This window comes from Falco naumanni, chromosome 4 (assembly GCF_017639655.2).
Source record: "Falco naumanni isolate bFalNau1 chromosome 4, bFalNau1.pat, whole genome shotgun sequence".
In the NCBI taxonomy this organism is placed as follows: Eukaryota; Metazoa; Chordata; class Aves; order Falconiformes; family Falconidae; genus Falco; species Falco naumanni.
The window spans coordinates 23512143-23535331 of NC_054057.1; the positions used below are offsets into that span (position 1 = coordinate 23512143).

The window sequence follows — 23189 nt, forward strand, 5'->3', positions numbered from 1 at the left end:
GATCAGACAATTGAGGAAAGTCTGAGGTCAAACTAGGAACTCAGTCCATGCACCCAGGTCCAGATCAGCAGATTACATGGCCAGGCACAGGCATGGCTGGGACACAGTTGAAGCTGGAACTCAGATGGGGACCAGAGTCAGAGCCTCCTCTTCAAAGTAGTTCCCATGAGCGGAAGAGATGTGGCTGAGGTTGCTCTGAAGTCCTCCCTGGGAACACTGGTTCCAGTGTTACTAGAGGGAAGTGACACAGCCCTCAGTTGCACTGGCACTAATTTGGCCATGAGCCTAGCTAGTCAAACCTCCAAGATGGGGAATGTACTTAAGGTGCTGACACTGAGGATGGCAACTGGACAGCCTCTCTGAGCAACAGATTCTGATGCTTCACTGTTCTCATGGTGAGAAAGCTTTCTTACGCATAGCCTGAATGTCTTTCATTTAATTATTTCAATTTTAATATTTACCCATTATCTTTATCTCTCATGCTCCCACCATTTGCTGCTGTGAAGAGCCTGGTTCCATCTTCCTGCTTGTAGATATTGGAAAGCTTCTGCTAGTTCCTCCTGAGCCTTCCTCTTGTCCTGGCTGAACAAGTCCAGTTCCCTCAACCTCTCCTCAGTATAGATCTCTATGGTACTCCACTTGCTACTTGTCCACTTGTCTCCAGGTAGAGTATAGACTGTTAAGCACTGCCACCAGTCTCTGAGCCTGATCATCCAGCCTGGTTTTGGCCATCCAGCATCCAGTTGTCCACTCAAATCATAACATCCTAACCTAGATAGAAGAATGTGCTGGGAGACAATGCAAAAGCCTTCATAAAGTCGAGGTAAATGACCCTCACTGCTCCCCCTCCATCCATAATGCCATAATGAAAGAAGGCAATCACTTTGCTCAGGCCTGTTTAACACTTGGTAAATGCACGCTGACTATTCCAGTCCCCTTCCTCTCCTGCGTATACCTTAACATGCAGAGACTTGCTCCGTGATTTTTCCAGACTTAGAAAATGTCTGTTTCTCCTGTTTGCTAGCTTTCACCTTTCATGTTTTCATTCTTCTAGGGCCTGCCATCATGACATCTAATCTGGTTTGATCTGCTTCTTGAAAGCTTTTTAACCGTCCAATTTCCTTCCCAGTCCCACCAAGAGATAAAGCAGAAAGCTGCAAACCACTTTGCTTACTGTGGTGTATGAGATAGTGTTATCAGAGGAGCACAGATCCAAACTGATGAGGCATTTCAGGTAACACCAAACGGCAGCACTAAATGATAATAAAAACTTGAGCAAACCCACACCACTCTTCAGTATTCTGATGTTTCCAGGAAAGAGCTGATGTTCTCAGTAATTCCTCTCTTGGCTGGTATCTCAAACAACTCTCAAGTAAGAGACTGTGTCTTCTTTGTGCCCACGAGGAGCTTTTCTGAACATGAGACAAGGTAATTCTCATATTTCCTCTCTGACACAGCTTTGCATACTGGAATTCTTGGGAAACACCCAAAATCACAACCCCAAGTTCCTCTTCTCTGGCTGTTTGGAAAAATCATAGAATCATAGAATGGTTTGAGTTGGAAGGGACCTCAAAGATCACCTAGTTCCAATCCCCTGCCACAGGCAGGGACACCTTCCACTAGGCCAGGTTGATCAAAGGCCCATCCAACCTGGCCTTGAACACTTCCAGGGGCATCCACAACTTTTCTGGGCAACCTGTTCCAGTGCTTCACCACCCTCATAGTGAAGAATTTCTTCCTTATATCTAATCTAAATCTACCCTTTTCTAGTTTATCTCAAAAATCTCAAATACTAGTGTGAAAGTAACATTACAAAGGTGTTGGAGCCAAACAGACAGACAGAACTGTGAGATAAGGGAGCAAGAGCAAACCCCAAGTGTGTTGCATGAGGAAGTGACATCCTTTAATATCACTGGCAATAAAATTAAACATCCCAAGCCAGAAGATACACTGCAAGGCTTGTGACCTCTTGAATGGGACTGCACAATCATACTACTGAGCACATGGGCTGGAGCATGCTGAGGCTCTGCATGGTGGTGCTTTTATGGAATTATTGTTCTTTGTGCCCATATATTTTTCTGCTCAAAATATCGGAAGGGTCAGAGCAGACATGCTTGTGTTGCAGCTTACCAGGATACTGCTTTTGAAGGTGAGCACTGAGAATTTGTACTGACTGTCTTGAGATGTGTCAGGAGACGTATGGGAGATGACTGGGACCTCAAGACACACTCAGATTACCATGAAGGACTGTGAAAAACAGAGGCACACAAACCTAAGCCATCCCATTCACACCATCTACCTGGAGGCATCTCTGGAACTAACTGCTCTGAGAATCACAGGTGTCATGGTTTAACCCCAGGTGGCAATTAAGCACCACACAGCTGCTCACTCACTCCCTGTCCACTCATGGGATGGGGGAAGAACTGGAAGGGTAAAAGTGAGAAAGAAACTCGTGGTTTGAGGTAAAAACAGTTTAATAATTCAAAAGAAATAGTAATTAAAATTTAAATTTTAAGGAAAAGAGAGAGAAAAATAACAGAGAGAGGGGAAAATAAAACCCAAGGAAGACAAGTGATGCAAAGGAAAACAATGGCTCGCCACCAATCAACCAACGCTCAACAACTCCTCAAGCAGCAGGCCCCCTGACAACTTCCCCCTCCCAGTTTTATTGATGAGCATGACATCATATGTTATGGAATATCCCTTTCGTCAGTTGGGGTCAGCTGTCCCAGCTGTGTCCCCTCCCAACACTTTCAGCCCAAATCCAAAATAAATCCATACAAGCCAGTATGAAGAAATTTAACCTTATCCCGGCCAAAACCAGTACAACAGGAATATCTCAGCTTGAAGGTACCTGTTTGATTTACTATAAAGCACAGACTGAGCCTGTACCTATGCTTTGTGAGTGCTCAGAGCATCAGAACCTGAGCATGAACTGGAGGTTAACTCTCATGAAAATGAAGACACGTCATCTGTCCTTTGGCATGAGTGCAGCAGTCTATCAGAGGTAGATGGCTTTCAAAACACAACTTCAGCAATATGACCCCAAACATATCCCTCCACTGCTGCAGATGAATTGAAAAGCAGGTGGTCATCAGAAGTACGGAGGACAGGACACCTTTAAAGAGCTGTGGGAGTGCAGCTGATACACAGTGGGAAAGAGACTTGTGAATGGGACTCCATATCCTGCTGCTCTTGTGTGAGTATCCTCCTGCTACTGCTCCTTTCCCAGCTGGTGGGAAATCTGCTGTTACTTCTGAGACAGACAACAGGGTCATTCTGCAACTTCATTTTCCGGTGAAAAAAAAGTAAAACCTTAATACTCATCCCCTGTCCAGAGAAGGGTATCCCCCTGCGTTCATACTAGGCTTTTAAAAGTATTAAATTTATTATATTGATTGTACTAACATAGGTGTAGTAAAAGAAAAAACTGCATGAAGCTCTTCTACAGGAATTCTGGATATAACTATATCAAGCCACTTTGTTATAAGAATTTTGAATTCAAACGCAATTCAAGCAAATTAGTATGAGGTTTCCTAAGTTCAAGGGAGGGATGATCAATGCATGCAGATTATGCATGTGGATTATTGCACATTGATACATGTTGTTGGGTTTTTGTCTGTTTTTTTTAATTGACAACTTCTCTCTCATGGCAGAGAGCAAGCATGAAGACAACAATCACTTATTCTTTTATTTTAAGGCAACAAATAAGACTTGAAGATCTTCAGACCTCAGCTCCTCTGGATGAGAGTAATGATATTCTTTGAATGCTTTGAAGTGCTTCCAGTACCTGGATCCTCAAATATTCTCTCTTTCTCTCCCAGTTTTGTATTCCACCCAGTCTGCCCTTTCCTTCTCTTCTTTTCAGCAGTAAACAGATGGAGCTGTCTTTTGCACAGATGGGAAGCCTGTTCCCTGGAGGGCCACAGGATTTCAACAACATGTGGCATTACTCTCATCTGGTTGGGGAGGGTGGATTTGAGGGATGAGGCAGGGGCTGATTTTTTGGGTTTTAGCTCTCATCCTCTTATGAACTTTTTTGTCAATGTGCACAACGGAAAGACTTGTGCCTACAGACACTATTATGACTATCTAAGAGGAAATTCCTTGTTTTCCATCCTCTGAAAGCCCTTACTATTCGATTTTCTAGCATAAACAATGCCTAGCACAAGTAAAAACTTTAGTAGCTCTACAAGCAGGTAGAAAGTACATTCTGAAAATATAATCAGCTTAGCCCGCTCCTATCCCTCTTTGTCCACTGACTGTGGTGTTCACAGGGTTGTTTCTCTTCTTTCTCTTCCTCCTCTGCCTGTCTGACATGTTCTGCTTTTACACGTTTTCCCAGGGACAGCACCAGCTTGGCCGATGTGCTCGGCTGTGCCCTGCCATGGGTCTGTTTTCGAGATGGCTGGAACTGCCTGTGTCCAGCACAGGGGCAGCCTCTGACCTCTTCCCACAGAGGCCACTCCTGCAGGTTCACCTACTACCCCTCACCCCCAACCTTCCAATATAAACTTAATACGCAGTTGTCAACATTGTCTCAGCCACAAATAGAAAGCATAGCACTCTATGGGCTGCTCTGAAGAAACCTAACTCCACCCTAGCCACACTCAGGACACCCTCCATTGACTATGTTGCATAGATGGTCACAGGGTGTTTATTAAAAGGTAATAATACATTACTGGGATCTTTGCAAAGAGTGATGCTCAGAAGGTGAATCAAAATCTCTCAGAAAGGATGCTTGGTCCCTGTCCAGATGGTGATGAGACTCTCTGTTGCAAAAGTCTTTGCAGCAGCATCTTCAAGTATGTAGAATAAGACTCCCCAAAATGTTTTTTCTGATTAATTCATCTATCAAACTGGTCTGTGGATCTCTTTGACTACTCCAGCACATACATGTTTCACTGCTATTTTTCATCTTAACTGTGCACAAAACATTTCCTAATTTATGTTCAAGTATCTGTACTTCGGGACCATTCCTTCCTCTGTGATTTCCAGGTGTCTTATCTATGTAGAAGCCCATTTGTTCTTTGGTAGGAACTGCCAGGAGTGGTCTCTGGGACAGAGGGATTCTCAGTTCAGGATGTGAACAAACACCTTGAAATATACAAATAGAGCTTTTCAATTAGACTAGGTTTGGCACCATATCCCAGGCCAGGACACTGTCTCATCTATGCTGAGACTAGCAGGGCAGTTCCTGGACCACCAGGAAATTAATGACTAGGTAAAATGGGTTTGCACAAGACTACACCACAGTTATAACTAAAGGACAAACTTGAGTATCCTGCTTCTACCCCATAACTACATTCCCCTTAATTCTTGTCACAACAGCAATAAAAGTCTAGGAACCAGTACACATGAAACCACACCAGCACATGTTTTGGAATCTCAGTTCAGGGGAAGGAAATCATTTGCCTGCTTGACAGCATGTAGTGCTGTTGAGATGCTCTTCAGAAACCCATCTGGTCTGGTGGTTCGGAAAGGCACATACTAATATATTCTGTAACACTGTACTTATCTGATCAGTAGAGATTACATCTACACCTTCTGTATTTACAAAAGCTGGGCCTGTACTGTTGGTAGGGGAAGAGCTAAATGCATTTGTAACCTTCTTCTCACTTTTAGATCACTTTTTCCTGCTTCTAGACCAGCAATGAGCTATCTTGAAAGTAGTTCTGAAAATCAGAGGGCTGGGATGTGGATATAAATCCAAACACTTGGCAAGCACAGAGCTATTGGAGACACATAGGCTATTTCTCTCTTAAAAGGATGTTGGGTTTTTTGTAGAAACACACATTAATTAGTTCAAAGAAAGAAATTGCCCTAACAGCCCAGCAGGTAGGGCACTTACCTACATGACTGTCTTAGGATGCTGGAAACTTTGTCTCCTTTCCAGGGAAAAAGACTACCTCAGGATCACATGAAAAGTTTTCATAAGACTGATATTTCACTTTCACTTAATAACTGACAAGAGCTTGTTCATGCCTTATCAAACCCCCTGTATTTGTTCATATTTGTTCTCAAAACCTTCTTTATGTTGTTATTTATTAAGCTGCAGATAAGGGGATTGACCAGTGGAGTCATAACCGTGTAGCAGACAGATAATATTTTGTGGAGGCTTCCCAGTGTGTTTAGTTTTGGTACAAAGTGTATAACAATCATTGTCCTATAGAAAAGTGTTGCCACAGTGAGGTGGGAAGAACACATAGGAAAAGCCTTATGCCTTCCTGTGGTTGATGGGATACTGAGGACAGTGTTGCTGATGTGCACATAAGATATGAGCATCAAGAGAAACTGAGGTAGTTTGAAAAGGAATGCCAAGATAAATATTACAAGTTCAATCCAGTGGGTGTCACCGCAGGAGATCTTTACAACCAGCGTGAAGACACAGAAGAAACGCTCAGTGCGTTTCGTTTGTCCCACAGGAAGTTAGCTGTGGCATAAGAGAGGTGTCTGTGGCACTAGCCGACAACCCATTTACCCAAGATCCATCTGCTAACTGGAGTCAGCACCTGCCATTCGTTATGGTTGTGTAATGCAATGGGTTGCATATTGTAATAGACCAGTCATAAGACATGACAGTCAGGAGACAACATTCTGTACCTGTTAGCTCAGTGAAGAAAAAGTACTGCAGAAGAAAATCAAGTTTGTTAGGAAACTTGCCAGGATTCTGGGAAGGATGGTGGAAGTGTAACAGTTCTCCAAGAATAACAGGTTCCTCAGGAAAAAGAACATGGTGTTATGAAGGTCATGATCAGTCACAACCAGAATCATGATCAGGAGGTTTCCTAACACAGATGTAATGTAGGTTATTAGAATCATCAAGAAGAAGATAAACTGTACAGAATGGAATACTTTGGAAACACAGGACAATTAATTCCACAACACCTGTTTCATTCCCCTGCTCTGCTCTTCTCATGACTATAACAGTTCTAGTAAGATCCATGAAAATATTTTGATATTTTGAGAAAAGTCTACCAACTTTTAGTGCAGGTATGTTAATTAGCACAGAAAGAGGAATCCTCTATATGAAATTCCCTGTAAAGATTGCAATAAAAATCCTGGTTTCTCAGGACAGTATTCATGATAATGTCTATGAGACTAAACCCCATCACCTTCCCTATCAAAGTCAAGATTCACCCATACACCTTCCAGAAATTATCAAGATCATATGAAATATGTGTCTAAAATCAGAAGCACCCTACAGGGTTCCATACTTTGAACACGAAGAATTAGCCTGCTTTTAAACTATTATTCAGATATAAAGAAAATAATATAAAAAAAAAGAAGTTAGTTTGCAGTGTTCACGTCAGATAAGAAAAATCTGTGCTTGGTGCTACACACTGTCAGTGAATGTTGGAGATCTAACTTCCTTTGATGCTCTGGAAAAGCCAAGTTGCAGTGTTTGTGCAGAGAACAGAAATTCCTCAGATGCAGATTTTTTTTTTTAACTTCAACCAAAGATTTCATTATGTGCAGTAGAAATACATAATTTTTGTGTGCTTTTAACTTCCATCTCTTGACATATCATGTTTCTATAAGAACCAAATACTGATGTACTCCAGCTTATCATAACTTTCTGAGTACCAAGCAACCATGTTAGATATGATAGACGGCCAAGTAGTTAGCAACAAAGCTAACAAAGTTATTTCTCCTATTATCAGCTTGGAAAGATAAAGGTACTTAATGTTTAGCTTTTACTTTATCTTCTGGTATATTAGGCTACTTCTAAAGCTATTCAGTGGGCATAGTTAAGACTTGCTAATTGTCTATTTATATCTTAAACAAAATGTCTTTTCTGTTCAGAGATCCTCAGGGACATTATCTGTGTTTAAGGAAACAAACAAAAAATTAATTTAATTATGTAACTTACAATTATTATTATTTTCAACTTCAGTCTGAAACTAGCTGAAAAGTTTTAAAAGCTTTTTAAAATAGAAGCTTGATCTACCTGTATGTCATGGTTTTGGTATCTGGACACACATTAGTGACTGTAGTATTAGGGCAATTAACAGTCGGAAAGTCATTCTGTCTGCTTGAAGCCTTTTCCATACTGCCAGTGAAACTGTCACTGCCTTCAGCATTAATTTTGTCTAATTTAAGACATTGACAATGTAGGTATTTAAATCAGAATTAGTCAGAACTTCCTTTTATTCTAGAAATAGGCTGTTACCAGTGATAGATCTGACTTAGTTTAGCTTCATTCAAGATGCAGTGTCCCTTGCCATGAAAGGTCAGTGAATATTGATTAAATCACCACTAACTGTAAGACGGCAAGTAATAAATAGCTCAAAGGTAGATGATTGTGTTGCAGAGGTCTGTGGTTAGACTTCTTTATTCATCCTGTCCAACAAACTTAAATTTTAGATTACTAGGCCCAAAGGAATCAGACAACTGAGTTGTGTTGTTCACTCAGTTGTGAATAGAAAACACTCCAACCTGAGCATAAATTTGGAATTACAATCTCTTGTTTTCTAAGTACAAAAATCATCTGTGATTTAGACTTCTAAGTCAGAGAATTTGGCCTTGGGCTGCCTGCATAATCAATGGGCAAAAGCAGGTAAGATAAATCTCTCTGTATGTTAGATCAGTAGGCAGATGGATATCTTTGGATAATCTGAATTAAATCTGTCAAGTGTCGTGGTTTAACCCCAGTCAGCAACTACGTACCACACAGCTGCTCACTCACTTCCAACTGGTGGGATGGGGGAGAGAATCAGAAGACTAAAAGTGAGAAAACTTTTGTGTTGTTTAATAGGTAAAGCAAAAGCTGCACACACAAGCAAGGCAAAACAAGGAATTCTTTCACTGCTTCCCACTGGCAGGCAGGTGTTCACCACCTCTAGGAAATCAGGGATCCATTACATGTAATGATTACTTGAGAAGACAAACAGCATAACTCTGAACATCCCCCATGTCCTCCTTCTTTCCCCCAGCTTTCATTGCTGAGCAAGATGTCATATTGTATGGAATATTCTTTGGTCAGTTGAGGTCAGCTGCCCTGACCCTGTCCCCTCACAGCTTCTTGCATTCTCCCCAGCCTGCTCACTGGCAAGGCAGTATGAAAAGCAGAAAAGGACTTGATCCCATGTAAGCACTGCTCAGCAATAGCTAAAACATCAGTGTGTTATGAAACTGCTCTGGTCACAACTCCAAAACTGAGAACAATATGAGCTAATATGAAGAAAATTAATTCTATCCCAGACAAAACCAATATAACAGTGCAGACAATCCGAGGAGCAGTGCCCTCAAACAGAACAATTAGCAGTTTGGGCAACTCCTTTGCTTTGAAAGCTATTTTATTAAATTCATATAAGAGACAGAGTGAGATCCATCATGTTAATATGAGTACAGTGAATTATCTGCTGCAAGATAATTGATTTTCTGGTTGTACATAGGAAAATATTGCCATGTAAATACAAGGAAGCACCCAGTAAAATCTGTATATGGTCATTTCAGTAACTTCCTAGACTCCATTAACTCTTTGCCTTATTGAGGAATGTATGTCCCTTGACTGCCTGGTGCTTTTTAAATGACCTATAATGTATCCCTGTCCAAGTAAGCTTTGATTATCTCCAACCATGGAGATTCTATCATCATATCTGCTGGCTTTGGACTGTTAAACTGATCTATGTGATAGAATGATGTACAGACTCAAGAAAAAAATCAGTTTGTGGGTTACGGGACCTATATCAGGACATACATGTTTGCGTCTATATGTAAGATAGATGTTGAAGGTCCTGTTATTGTAATTGGTGTTCTTAGGCTGCATTCAGTTGACTAAACAGAGGGTTCTAATGACATTTCTGGGTCTGTGTGTTGATCAGTATGACTCAGAATATTTCATCTTCTCCAGAAGGTTTCCCATAACCCCTGTGTAATATCTGACAGTCTTTTGCAGATATGTCAGAAAACTGAAGTCAACTAACAAGACACTATACACTGCTGTCTAGGCACCTTGGTTGTACCTCAAAGGTAAGGAGAAAAAAAAATGCCAACCGTGACAGCAGCTATATCATACTGTGCTTTCTTCGCTTTAAATTCTTCTAATTTAGTCAGAAACACTTTCCTCAAAAAAAAAACCCACTTTGCTTGCTATAAGCTTTAATAAAAGATACAAAGAATAAAGTAATTTTATTGTATATTTAAAAATCAGCAGCACCAAAACTAACCACACACACCAGAAGAAAAATGAACATGCATCACTGAACAAACTCATAGATAATGTATGAACCTTATTAGTAAAATGAACAGATATTTGCCTTGTACTGTCTGTGCAAAAGAGACAATTGAGTTGGCAATTGCAATAGCAATAAGAAGTAATATAATTGCTGGTCTCTGTGCTTGCCAATGCAGGGTCAAAGAGAAAAGAGGGTAAAAGACCACCAGAAAGTCATTCAGCTTACAGTGCTAACTGATTGGAAGTGTTTTTGAAGCAGTAACTTATAGCACTAAATATTGTTCTGATTTGGGTTCTACTTTTTTCATACTCCTCTGTTATGTACTCTTGAACATTCTTTCCTTAGGACTGAACAAACCCAGTGATGGTGCAGCCATGAAGGCAACTCAGTGATAATGGCAAAATACTGACAGACAAGAGTATCTGCTTCGCTGGGAGGTCAGGACATCCTTGATATGCACCATTCAAACCCCAAGATAAGCACACAACAAAGAAACCACAATAACAAACCTCCTATGAAAGCAGAAGTCAGCAACACTGTTCCAGAATATGTGGTGTCCCGATATGTATCTACATCGATGATATAAAAGTTACACACTATCTACCCAAAGGGAGCTTCTCTGTGTAATATCTCCCAGACAGACCAAACCCTTGTCTGGGATGCTTGGCTGGCTCTGGACTCTAACACGGATGATCTTCGAAGTGAAACTTTTCTGTCATTGATTGGCTCCACTCCCGTGAGTTGTTTGGTGAGTGTCATACCCATAACACCTCAAACTATATATATATATATATATAGGTGTATACATAGGTAAATGTATAAGCTTATACTTGCTTTACCAGTGGTAATTTTGTAGTAACTTACAACATACACTTGCTTTACTAGTAGTAATTTGCAATTAAGTAATTAATGAAAACAAAGCTTCCATGTCCTTGTGCATTACAGAATCCTGCAAATCCACAATTGCAATCTTTATACCCACATGAGTCAGGTAATCCTCATAGGTTGTGACCATGACATTAACTGATGTCAGAAGAGGGATTCTGTAAATACATATGGAGAAGGCTGTAGAAGAACAACTAAAATGCAAGAGAATAAGGAATGGAAAACACCATTTTTCCAAAAATGGTGGGACATTTTTCAAAAAAAAGGTGGGACAGGAAACATGTCACTGAAAATTGTCTTGACTGGGAGATGCTGTAAACAGAATTTCAGAAGTGGCAGGAAACTTCCAAACATAAAGCAAAGGAAATCCAGGGACCCTTCACTGGGCTTCTCATGGACACGTTAATGTCCACAGGTATTTTGCTAAAAGGTGCTGAGCAGTGAGTTCAAGACACTGAACAGTGAGCTGAAGATGTAGAGGCATGTGCTTTGAATCTCATAGTCATGAAAAAAGCCAACAATATCAATGGTTAGAAACTAATCTTAGACCTCTGGCTTTGCAAAAGCTGGAGACTATACCCTCCCAGTCTCAGAAAGTAATATTATTCAAAAGATCTCTGCACTGGAAGCTGATGAAGAGGAGGTTGATTCTGATATTATGACAATGGGCCTTCTGCCCCCACCTCAGCCACACTGTTATCTGAGACGGATCCATGTAAGGTAAAACAGGTGCCACTCCAGTGGGCCTCTTACACCGTATTATTAAAGCTGATGCAGTACAATCTCCTGCCCCTGCCAGACTCACAGGAGGCACCCATTACCCCTGCCTCAGGTTACTACAACCATTGTATCATACAAGGCAGAAGCAGTTAATACACATGTCCTTAAAATTCAGGAAGAAGCCAACAGAGGATTCACTAGGATGGGTAGCACAGCCCTGCTGTAGCCTTTATTTTTTATCAGAATGAGGCCAGTCAAACACTCTTGGGAGAAGCAATATTTTTTTCTAAGCCCCAAAGCAGGGGCTGGACAGAACACCTTTTCTCTGTTATCTTAAATAATACATGATCTTAGGCACCTGCAACCTCAATGTTGGGAAGGTGCTAGAGGAAATCGCTGCATCTGCTGCTCCATCCCTGTCACAGCACTCTCCAGACTATGAAGCTGCAACAAGGTCTTTTACCATCTCATACCAGCATACTCTTCATGCCAGTCCCTCTGCTGCCTTCTCCGCATCTCACCTCATCCAGGTCATGGGTTCTCTCTCCTCTTGCTTCTTCCTTGGCTACTCTCTCTTCATTGGCTCTCAACCACTTAAAAGAACCAGCCACAGCTGCACCTTATCTACATTGACCAACCCGCTGGCCCTGAAGCCAGCCCACAGCTGTAAATTATCAATGCTAATTAACCCAGCTTCATTCTTCTACACATCCTTACCTTTGGGAAAGTAATGGAAGGATACCAACATCTAGCCCAGGGAGTTTTGATGACGTCTGAAGTGGTTAAAATTTTTGGAATTTAATATATAGTAAAAGACCTCATATACCTTTGGTGGTAAATGATTTTTCTCATGGGCCCAGGAGCCTCAATGCCCATCATTAAAGCTGGGGACACTCCTGGATTGATTCAGATAACTCAAGACAGTATTTATATAACATGGGTCACTAGGAAAGACAAAAGCTCCAAGTATCTATGATAAAGTTGACTCTGCCAAATGGAAGAATACTGAGACTTATACTGATAGTAGGGACCTTAAATATATTAGGTACAGAAATACTGAACCTGACCATTAGTACTGCATTAAGCATGGGGTGCCAAATCTTTGGATTCAAACCTTAGCAGTCTCTATAGATAAAGTACCAACTGAGGGGTCTGCTGCCTATCACAGGCCACACCTAATTACCAAAAATTGCCTCAGTTCATGTGTGACAGTATTGTATTAGCCCTAAAGACACACCAGGCATAACTACTCTTATTCAAAAATTAGAATGGCAGGGAATTATTCAGAAAACTCATTCCCCATATCGTTCTTCTGTGTGGCCTGTTTGTAAATCTAATGGCACCTGGTGTTTGACGGTAAACTGAATGAAAATAGTGGACCCCTACAGGCTGCCATCTCATCTATGATGTCTTATTTTTATTATAGAGCAAATGGCCCATCCCTGGATGGCTGCTGTAGATGTAAAAGATGTGATTTTCATGGTCCCCTTTAAACTTGGGGGTCAAGAGATATGTACCTGGAGTTGAATTCAGTACGCTTTTACCCAATTACCTCAAGGATTCAGACATAGATGTGCATTATCAAATCAGGATTTAGCTCAAGAATTAGAACAAATCCTACTGGAACCAGGGGTAATAGTATATTGATACACAGATGACATTTTATTTGAAGGGAATTCCTCTGAAAAGGTCCAAAGAATGCATTATCACATCATTGTCCATCTGGAAGGTAAGTGGATTACCATCACTTAAGGGTAAATGACAGGGACCTATACAAATGGCTCTATTTTTAGGCATAACTTACCATCATGAGCCTTTCTCTATCATCTTGCTAAGTTTCTGCAATTAGACAGCAGAATAAAATGTCACAGCAAGAACATAAGCCTCTGGAAAAGCCATTGGTGTTCCCAAGATATGTTCCTGAGTTTCACCTGTCAATAACATCTGCAGAAAACAATATATTGCAGATTTTGAGAGGAAAAAGAGGTAAAACCCCCCATCTGACTGAGCATTAGAAGAATGAAGAAGGAATGTTTTTCACATAAAAGGTTTTGGCCATGGAAAGGAAGAATATTATACCTGCACCAATCTTTTTATACATGGAGAGATAAAGAAAATGCTCATTAATTGCTTTCTATTGTCTTTGACGGAATGATACAAAATTGAATACAAATTGATACAAAAAGAGAGAGAAAGGATATCCTTGCAGTTGGAGGAATTGTGCGGTGTGGTCATGAAGGGAGGAAAGGTTGTTAAAGGATGATGAGGAATCTGCTTCAAAAAAGTCTGAATGAGCAGCCAAATGACTGCCTTGCAGGGATTGTCATACCTGTCCCTTCACAAAGGCAGAAGGTGGGACTAAAGAATGGATGGACCACACAAAATTCTGTAGTTGATTGAAGTGTAAATCTGAGGCATCTCCAAGCTGTTAGCCAATCTTAAAAGCGTAAGGCTTAGTCTGTGATAAAAATCATAAGAAGCATTTACTCTGGCATTTTCTTTGTCTTACTTTTAGCATTCAGAAATATTTTTTTCTGTATTTGAGATTGCTACAGTCATAGAAATGTTGGTGGGAAAGAACTCCAGGGATCTTAACCTGGTATCTAAACAATGAGGTGAACCTTGCCTGCAGGTTTATTTTGGAGGCAGTGGACAGGAATAGACAGATCCAGAGTGAGTTGCACCTGCTCGTTAAGTCAGTATATAGTATATCTGTGCTGTCTAGCAAAGAAACTTCATTGTGACTATTTTATACATAAGGCAAATAAATTGTGTCCACCTGCCACAGCCTATCTCCTCTGCTTCTCTCTCCACAAATGCTCTCATTTACCAACCTTCACTGAATAAGTATTTTTCTTCCCTTTGTGAATACATATACTTTTTTTCATAATTTTGTGCATGAAATAGCTGAAAACAGACAAAATTATTCTCTTTTAAATATGTGTTGCTCAAAGGCATGCAGGAAAGATTAATATATCAGAAAAAAAACATGCTTAGGGCACAGAGGAAAAAGCTCATGTCCTCCTAAGACACTCAAGGATCAACCCCTACTGATCTTAGGAAGGCATGTCTTTCTTCATTTGAATGTGGTTTTGTTTGATTTATGGGTTATGAACCTACAAGTGACAGTGGGTAGCATACATGACCTAAAAGGAAGCATATTTGTGGGTACGTGACTTAGGATTCATCACACTGAAGAAAGCAGTTGCAATGACTGTAATGAATATTAATACCCTGTATTATCAAAATAATTTTCAGGTCTTGCCTTTCTTTGTGGGAACTGAGAGCATTCTTCAAAGGGAAAGGGGGAAAAAAGTGTTCATGCTTTGAATATCTGTACAGTGCCTGTCTAATTGTACCAAGAAAACAGTGGTTGGTAACATATACACTGGAGCTCTCAATCCATTCTCTGCCCAGCCTGTACTGATACTGGGGGTTGCCCTGACCCATGTACAGGACCTTGTACTTGGCCTTATTGGATTTAATGAGATTAGCACAGGCCCATCTCTCAAGCCTGTCAAGGTCCCTCTGGATAGCATCTCTTCCCCCCAGCGTGTCCACCGCACCACTCAGCTCGGTGTTATTGGCAGACTCGAGGGTGCACTCAATCCCAGTGTCCATGGCACTGACAAAGATGTTGAACAGCACCAGTTCTACTATGGACACCTGAGGAATGCCACTTGTCACTGGTCTCCACTTGGACATTGATCCATTGACTGCAACTCTTTGAGTGTGACTCATAGAATCATAGAATGGTTTAGGTTGGAAGGGACCTTTAAAGATCCACTAGATCAGGGTGCTCAAAGTCCCATCCAACCTAACCTTGAATTTCACAACTTCTCTGGGAAACCTATTGCAGTGTCTCAACACCCTCACCATAAAAATTTTCTTCCTTATATCTTATTTGAGTATTCTATCTTTGTTATTGAGGATGGCCCACATCAACACCTTTTTGATACCAGGGGAAAAAAAAAAAAAGAATATTGAAGCATAGCCATATAGCCATACAGGGACTAAACCTTTATTGGATAGCAGGCCTTTTAAATTCTGATGGAGATCTTAGGAACCAGGCCGGCACATATTGAATATTGCATTTGGCGTTCAGCACTTACAGGGAACTAGAATATTGCCATTTGTTTTATATACACAAACACACACCCATAAGACTACTCTGTATCTGTTTCTTGAGACTAGGTTGTTAACAGCTGGGTGTTAAGCAAAAGGAACGTTCAACCTGTATCAGGAAGCTTCCATTCTCCCCCTGGGAAGCAGAACGCTGGAAACTTGAAACAGCTTTTTCATACATGTTATCAAATTAGACTGAGTCAAGTAAGCAGTAACAGCCAATCATAGTGTAACCATTTAGGCTAATGATGATAATTTGATTGCCTTTGGATATACACAATATTTATTAATTATTTTGTTATCAAATGTCTCATATTCATATGCGAGCATTCTGTGGAAACTGTGGCAATATTGGCAATATTGACAAGGCAGAGCAGTCAAAGCCATCAGGCTGTGAATCATTAATCCTAGGTAATAAGTAGTATGGTGCAATGTGTTAATTACTCAGCTCTTCTTTTAAACATTTATTTGGTTTGTTGTTTTCGTTATTTGGTTTGGTTTGGTTTGGTTTGGTTTGGTTTTTTAACCTGGAAAAGGGTAATCGGAAAATAAATTCAGCTCCTTTACAGTTTGAAAGTTCCTCTGAGCTAAGATACTGCTGTGTGTTCTCTTTTTGGTAGGTCTCCAGGATACAAAGACAGACACCTCAATGGCTACCAAGGTTTGCTTTTTCTACTCTGTTTTCCCCTCTGTTTCCTAATCCCCCTTCTGCCTGCTTCACTGTCCATATGCTATGACACTTGTGTCGTGATTGTTTTTTAAAATGGATGTTCTATGTACTTCATGCTAATATTACTCTGAAAAGTATTTGTAAGGACTAACTTCAATTATTTGAGCCTTCCTCTCTAGATGATAGCTAAAGAGGAGCCTCCGGGACATGAATCAGAACAAGGGTAGGATTCATCTCACCTGACTTTAAGCATCTGCATTATAGCTTTCTACATATGAGCTAGTCAGGAATGCATTTCACAGTGGAGTTGAACAGGCATTTGAGGGCTGTCTGAAGTATGGTTTAGGAGTGGTACTCTGGAAGTGCTTCTTGCTCTCCTCTGATGTTTAAGGATATTCAGGAACTGCAGATTTCAGGCTGAAGTTGAAGGTTAAGTGAGGTGAACGCTGCTACAGGCATATACCTGATCTATATATACAAACCTAGGAAAGCTGTATTTCTTTAGGCTACTGTGAACATCAGTTCAAGTTAGAAGGTTTTTTTTCAACTGAAAAAGACACCATTGCTCAAGGAAATCAACCAGTGTATTTAACTGAATTTGATAAATTCCTTCAACACAAAAGAGTATTTCAGACTTGCAGATACTATTATGAAAAAAATGCTAACAAGCTGTCACATGAAAAGGGGGGTGGGTGGGGGTTAGGGGGGGTGTAGATTTTCCCAACACTGGGTTTTTGATCTGTCTATCAGTGCCCCAGGAAAGCCGAGACCCTTGTGCCCAACCAGTCTGTCAGCATCCCATTACAGGGACCCTTCAATGAACAGTCCCGCTGGATCAGAGGGTGATCCGACTGACTTGTTCAGGGAAACACACCCAACAGCATCACGGGGACCCCTCAGCTTTATTTGAATGTGTTACCCACTGCTGGCAACTGCTAGCACCCACAAAGGACTCACACCAACATTATATGGAATAACACTCTTCATTATAAGATTTGTGATTGCCGGTTATAGGGACTATCTGCAAAAACAAGCTTGAAATGCTATACAACCAGACTATATGCAACCAGACTATATGCAACTATATGCAATTAATCACTAATAACAGCTATCACGGGTTAGTTATTTAGCATACATAAAACAAAGTTCTTACCCAATAGGCGTCCCTGTGCAGGAGAAGACAGGTTCAGCCTATCAACTGATCCCAGAAGTTACAATGGCATCTTCCCTAATTTCTCCCTTCATTCATTTAATTTTACACTTTTCTTAACTCTCAGGTGGAGCTTGAGTGACTCTAGTCATATATTCTTCTAGTATTGATTGGTGTAAACTTCTCTTGCTTTCATATAATGACATAATTGATAAGAACTGGAAAGCAAATGCTTGGTGAGGGGTGGTTGTGTCTTGGAGGTAGGTAACTTTGGGATGGAGATGTTAGTATTATAACAAGATTATAATGGGCAATTAGATGACCAATGGGCAATGAGATCTACCACAGTTGTTGGCCCAGCAATGGACATCTCATATATTTTCCATTTCACGGCCCCTATGCAGCTTATCGGCTGTATGGTACCATCAAGTTCCCAATCCTGCAGGGAGCACAGCAGAGCCTGGCTGTGGTGTCTCCACTCCCCTCCACCCTCCACTGCTCCTCTAGGATAGCAGGTGGTGTGGCTTAGGGAACCATGGGTGCAGTAGATTCCCTGTGTGCCCCTGTATTTTTCCCTTAAAAGGTTGTCATAATACTACAACTTCTATTGGGTCCTAATTTTCTATAATTTCCCCCCTCCACGTGATTTTCCCCCATAAGTAAAACAATGTTTTCTTTTAGAAAATGGACTATCTTGTTCAGTCAAGAGTTTGAGGACTTTTTAACCTGGAAGAACTGAAATTTTTGCTTGTGTTCCTTCCCCTTTGCTTTGCTTATTAAGTTCATAAATACTGCCTCTTTCATCACATATTTAAAGTGTAGTACAAAAATTAGTTCCCTGATCTTCTTTACAATGTTAGGCGCTGACTCAGAGTGAACACTGGCTGGTCTGTAGAGAGCTGGGTCATCTGTATGGATCCCATATGTTGATTTGCTTACAGAGAGAAATAATCTTACCCTGAATGTTTCACTTTGTATGCCAGGATGAGAATGAAATCCGTCTGTCTCATGCTCTCTCAGAAGGTGAGATAAAAGCCACTCAGAAGAGACAAGAAAAAGTATTGATGTGTCTGAAAGACCTTGGGATTCATTGTGACCAGGTAAGGACTGACAGTCCTATGAAGGAAAGAAGGATAACGCTGCAGTGATGTAATGGCACATAAGGTGCCACGTGAAGTGAGGTCCAGTCCCTAGGAAAACTACATCTGTCATCACAAGTTTTCCAGTACAGGCTTTCTGTCCACTGCTGGGAAAAGGATTCAGGCTGGGAACTCCCAAGAAGAAAAAAGGGAGCAGGACTCTTAATTTCCAGTGGAATTCCCAATGGCAATTCCTAGATCTATCAGCTAATGAATTAATTAATCAAATTTCCCTTGCATATGTTTATATACATGCATAGTTTTATAAATTTATACATATGTGTAAACATAAATATATATGCATCATCTGGAACACACACACAGTTAACCACCTGACAGTGTTTGTATCTTAATAAGTGTGCACACACATCTCTTCCATCTTTGCATTCTTGTGTACACATTCTTCTCTATGTTCCAGCCTTTTCATCCTCAGAAGTACACCATCATGTACAATGATACAGGAACACTGGCCCCTATGCTTTTTCATATGCTGTGAACACAGGCATACGGTATAACTCTGCACACATCTTTCTTTGACTCCATGCTGATTTTATCCTCACAATATGTGCGGTGGGTTGACTCTGGCCAACAGCCAAGCAACACAGAGCTGCTTGCCATGGGACAGGGAGAAAATGGAAGGAGGGTGACAAGAGTCATGGACCAAAATAAAGACAGTTTAACAGGGAAAGGAAAAGCTGCAAAGATGTGTGCACAGGTAAGGGGATGTATCCACTGTTTCTCATCACTAGGGAAGAGTTAGCCACTTCCTGGAAAGTAGGGTCTAAGCATACATAACAGTTATTTGGGAAGGCAAATGCCATAACCACAAACATCCCCACTTCTTCCTTTCCCTGAGCTTTTACTGTTTAGTATGATGTTTATATGGTATAGAATATCCCTTTGGTCAGTTTGGGTCAGCTGTGCCATACCAGCAGTGCCCTCTCCCAGCCTCCTGCCCACCTCTAGCCTACTTACCCAGAGTGGAGTGCAGAGTGGGAAAGTGAGAGCCTTGATGTTGTGGAAGACTGTTCAGCAAGTAAAAACATTTGTGTGTTATGAATACCTATTCAGCCACAAATCCAAACCACGGCACCATATGGGCTGCTGTGAAGAAAGTTCACTCTGTTCCAGCCAGGTCTGGTACTGCTCAAGGTTTGAAGCTACAGCACAGAAACATAGCCACAACAAATTTCACTACCAGGCAGATAAGTGATAGCACAACACAAAGGAAAACCCATTCTGTGACTGTAATGCGAGGGGAAAAAGAGAGATTATGAAATGTGTCTTAAAGCAAGGAAGCAGATCAGGTGAGAATTGCAACAGCCTTTATGCCTGTCTATTTGTTAAACATTTGCTCCAAAAGAAATATGTTTTCTGTCTTCCATTCCCCAGAATAATGTGCCTAATATTGTTGTTCTGGGATCAGGCGGAGGCCTGCGTGCCATGATAGCCCTGCTCGGAACCTTGGTCGAGCTGAAGACACAGAATTTCTTGGATGCTGTGCTGTATTTGTGTGGGGTGTCAGGATCCACTTGGTAGGTGCCCGTTGTCTGGTGTGATGGTGAATGTTTTACCTGCTCCATAGATTAAATAGCAATTCAACACTCATCACTGTTCAGAACTTTCTGCTGGGCTCACAACATGAACTAAGTGGTAGATGAGGTATCTGCCTGTGTAATGGTGGGAGGCACAGGGAATATTTGTGACATTAACTACAGCCCAGAAAGACTGACCTTTCATCCCCAGAGAAGGAGAAACTAGTGCCTTGTTGGGGAGAAGGGTTCGCCAGAGTCAAGAAATCGCTCAATATGAGTTATGCATCTTGCTCAATTTTATTAGTTTCTAACACTACTTATATAGACTCGATACACATGCATATTTGTAAAGAAAAATATATTTGGTTATTAGTCTCTAAGCACGTGCGGCTCTCACACCCCTAATTATTATGTCTAAAATAAGCATTCTATCCACGTAGCTAATTGTGTCGCTGTGCTTCAGCCTTGTAGTTTGTTACTCCCTATTTTCCCATACCGGTCCCTATCTTTCTTGGCCCTGCACCTGCTTTCCCAGCAGCTGTAGCTTGTTACAGCCACGGCCTGTTGGCACAACATAATGGTCTCAGGATTCAAGAATAGCTCAAGGCTACCCTTCTTGTTAACTTCAGCACAGCAACTTCAGTACAATTCTGGTTACAGGCCTATTCTAATACCAGGCCTGGATTGTGCAGATCTTCAGAGATTCTAAGGCCACGCTTCTGCAGCCATTCTTCTACAATTCCCCCTTTTTTCTTTTGCACAAGCCAGACCTGATTGGTTATGTTAAAAACTACTCTCTTTAAACAAGAAAAAGCACAGCTAAAAACTGAAAGCATTACAATAATGATTATAACAAAGCGTATTCCTTCCATCAATAACATCTTTAACCAACCTGTTATCCCCAATCCTCTCAACCATTCATCCAAGGGATTATCATCAGCAAGAATATGCTTCGTGTTTCCCTGCAGTTGTGACAACTTCTTGTGGATAGATATGGAATGATCGGAAAGGTCCACACAACACATCCCTTCCAAATCCTCACAACGTGTCCATGTGCTAATAACAAAAAATCTACTGCAGCTCTATTTTATAATGTAGCATGCCTAACACTATCTACATCAAGCAATAATGAACTTAAAATCCACAATGTAAGATTAAATTGTTTCTCTCCCCAACACGCTAACCTTCGTATATTCTTAGTGTTTAATGCAGTCATTGCTCCTGGCATAAATATGGAGGCTAAGACATTTGTTGTTACAGACTGCAGATCGACTGGGTCATTACATGTTTCATCAAAGGTGCGCAGTGCCCGTGATCTATGAAATTGTGGAGTCATTTTCAATAAGTCTTTCATACGTGGAGCAAACAAAGTTAAACGCCCTAAATAACATGGTCCACCGACAGGATTCAAAGGAATCCCTGGCCATGCTCTATCCCCACATATCAAAAAGACTCCCGGTGGCAACTGATAGCCCCCTGATACATTTACATGTAGGCCTCCAGTTTTCAATTCACCCCAAACAGGCGAACTGGTTAGATTTTGAAACCCTGTATAAAACCCCCACTCACCTTGACGCACTAGCCACAATCGCCACGGTTCACCAAACCAAATTACTCCAGTGCCATTTACAGGTTGAAGTGATGGTACCGTGTCGTCGCATTCTGGCATTCCCGTTGCAGTTACATTAACATATTTAACGGGCACAATGCTACCCAATAGGTCTAACTCCTGCAATGGTAAATGATATGGTCGATTTAAATTCTCAATAACCGTTTTCTGCCACACTGCATTACGCATAGAAGGCCAAACAAATTGCCCATTCGGACTCGGGCATGTTCCCTTTTCATTGGAAGTCAGATTCACAGCCGCAACATTCCAAAACCCATCAAAATCCATTTCATTCTCCTGCAAGGGAATACCAGTTAAGCAAGTTCTAAAGGGGTTGTCTGCTTGCTGCAAACTTAAACAAAAGTCTGTTACCCCTGTAATATTCGCCCATGTCACCCATATGTTTGTCCTAGGCAAGATGTTAAAAATACCTTGGCCAACAGGTAACATATTCATCAAGACCATAAACTGAGTCCACCATTTGAGCATGGTCTAATCCTACGGAAACGTTACTTTCTGTGAGCTCTCCTTGCCCACTCATTCTGGGCCTTCCTCCACTTTTTGGCAGGGACAGCATATTGTCAAGGTATAAAAATACCTTTACCACACTCCCTGCTTACAATTTTAGTCTGGCGTTGCAGCCTGAGGCCGTCCAAATATCTGCAAATGCGCCACTGCCACTGTGCTTGATTTGTGTTTTCAGTAGCTTCAAACAGGGCAAACAGATCTTGGGCAAACTGATGGTCTCTTCTAATCCCTTCTCACAATTCCCAAAAAAGAATCCTCTCTCTAACTTTCCATTTACATTGTAAACACCCTAAACCCGTTTGCAAGGTATATAAAGAGACCCACCATACAAGTTTACATAAGCCACAGAGTAATAGAACCCAGCCACATTCCCTTTGTCCACAATCACAGGGATTTAAGGAATAGTACAGAGTTTTGTTCTCTAGTTCTGCCTGTAGCTGGTCACATGTATACCTTGGGGAGGCCCAAACTGTCCTTTTCTGTAACAGCAGCGATGCCTCCAACGCCAGAGGCCGTGTAGCCAGTTGCCACCGATGTAGCTCTCACTGGCGAGCTTCTGGTACCAGTTTTATGACTACTGGTATCAGCACGTGTCCATTTACTGGGTACCCATACTGGACCTGTAGGGGTGGAAACACACATATAAT

At 41.2% G+C, this 23189-nt stretch overlaps 1 protein-coding gene across 1 annotated transcript in view; it reads left to right on the plus strand.

Moving 5' to 3' along the window:
• The first annotated feature begins 9892 nt into the window (after positions 1-9892).
• Positions 9893-23189, plus strand: part of PLA2G4C (phospholipase A2 group IVC) — a 38795-nt gene continuing 25498 nt past the window's right edge. The window contains exons 1-5 of the mRNA XM_040592837.1: positions 9893-9975; positions 10527-10929; positions 16532-16572; positions 18715-18831; positions 20263-20405. Of these exons, the coding sequence (XP_040448771.1) occupies positions 16561-16572; positions 18715-18831; positions 20263-20405 (272 nt within the window). The 5' untranslated portion in view covers positions 9893-9975; positions 10527-10929; positions 16532-16560. The remainder of the gene's footprint in view (positions 9976-10526; positions 10930-16531; positions 16573-18714; positions 18832-20262; positions 20406-23189) is intronic.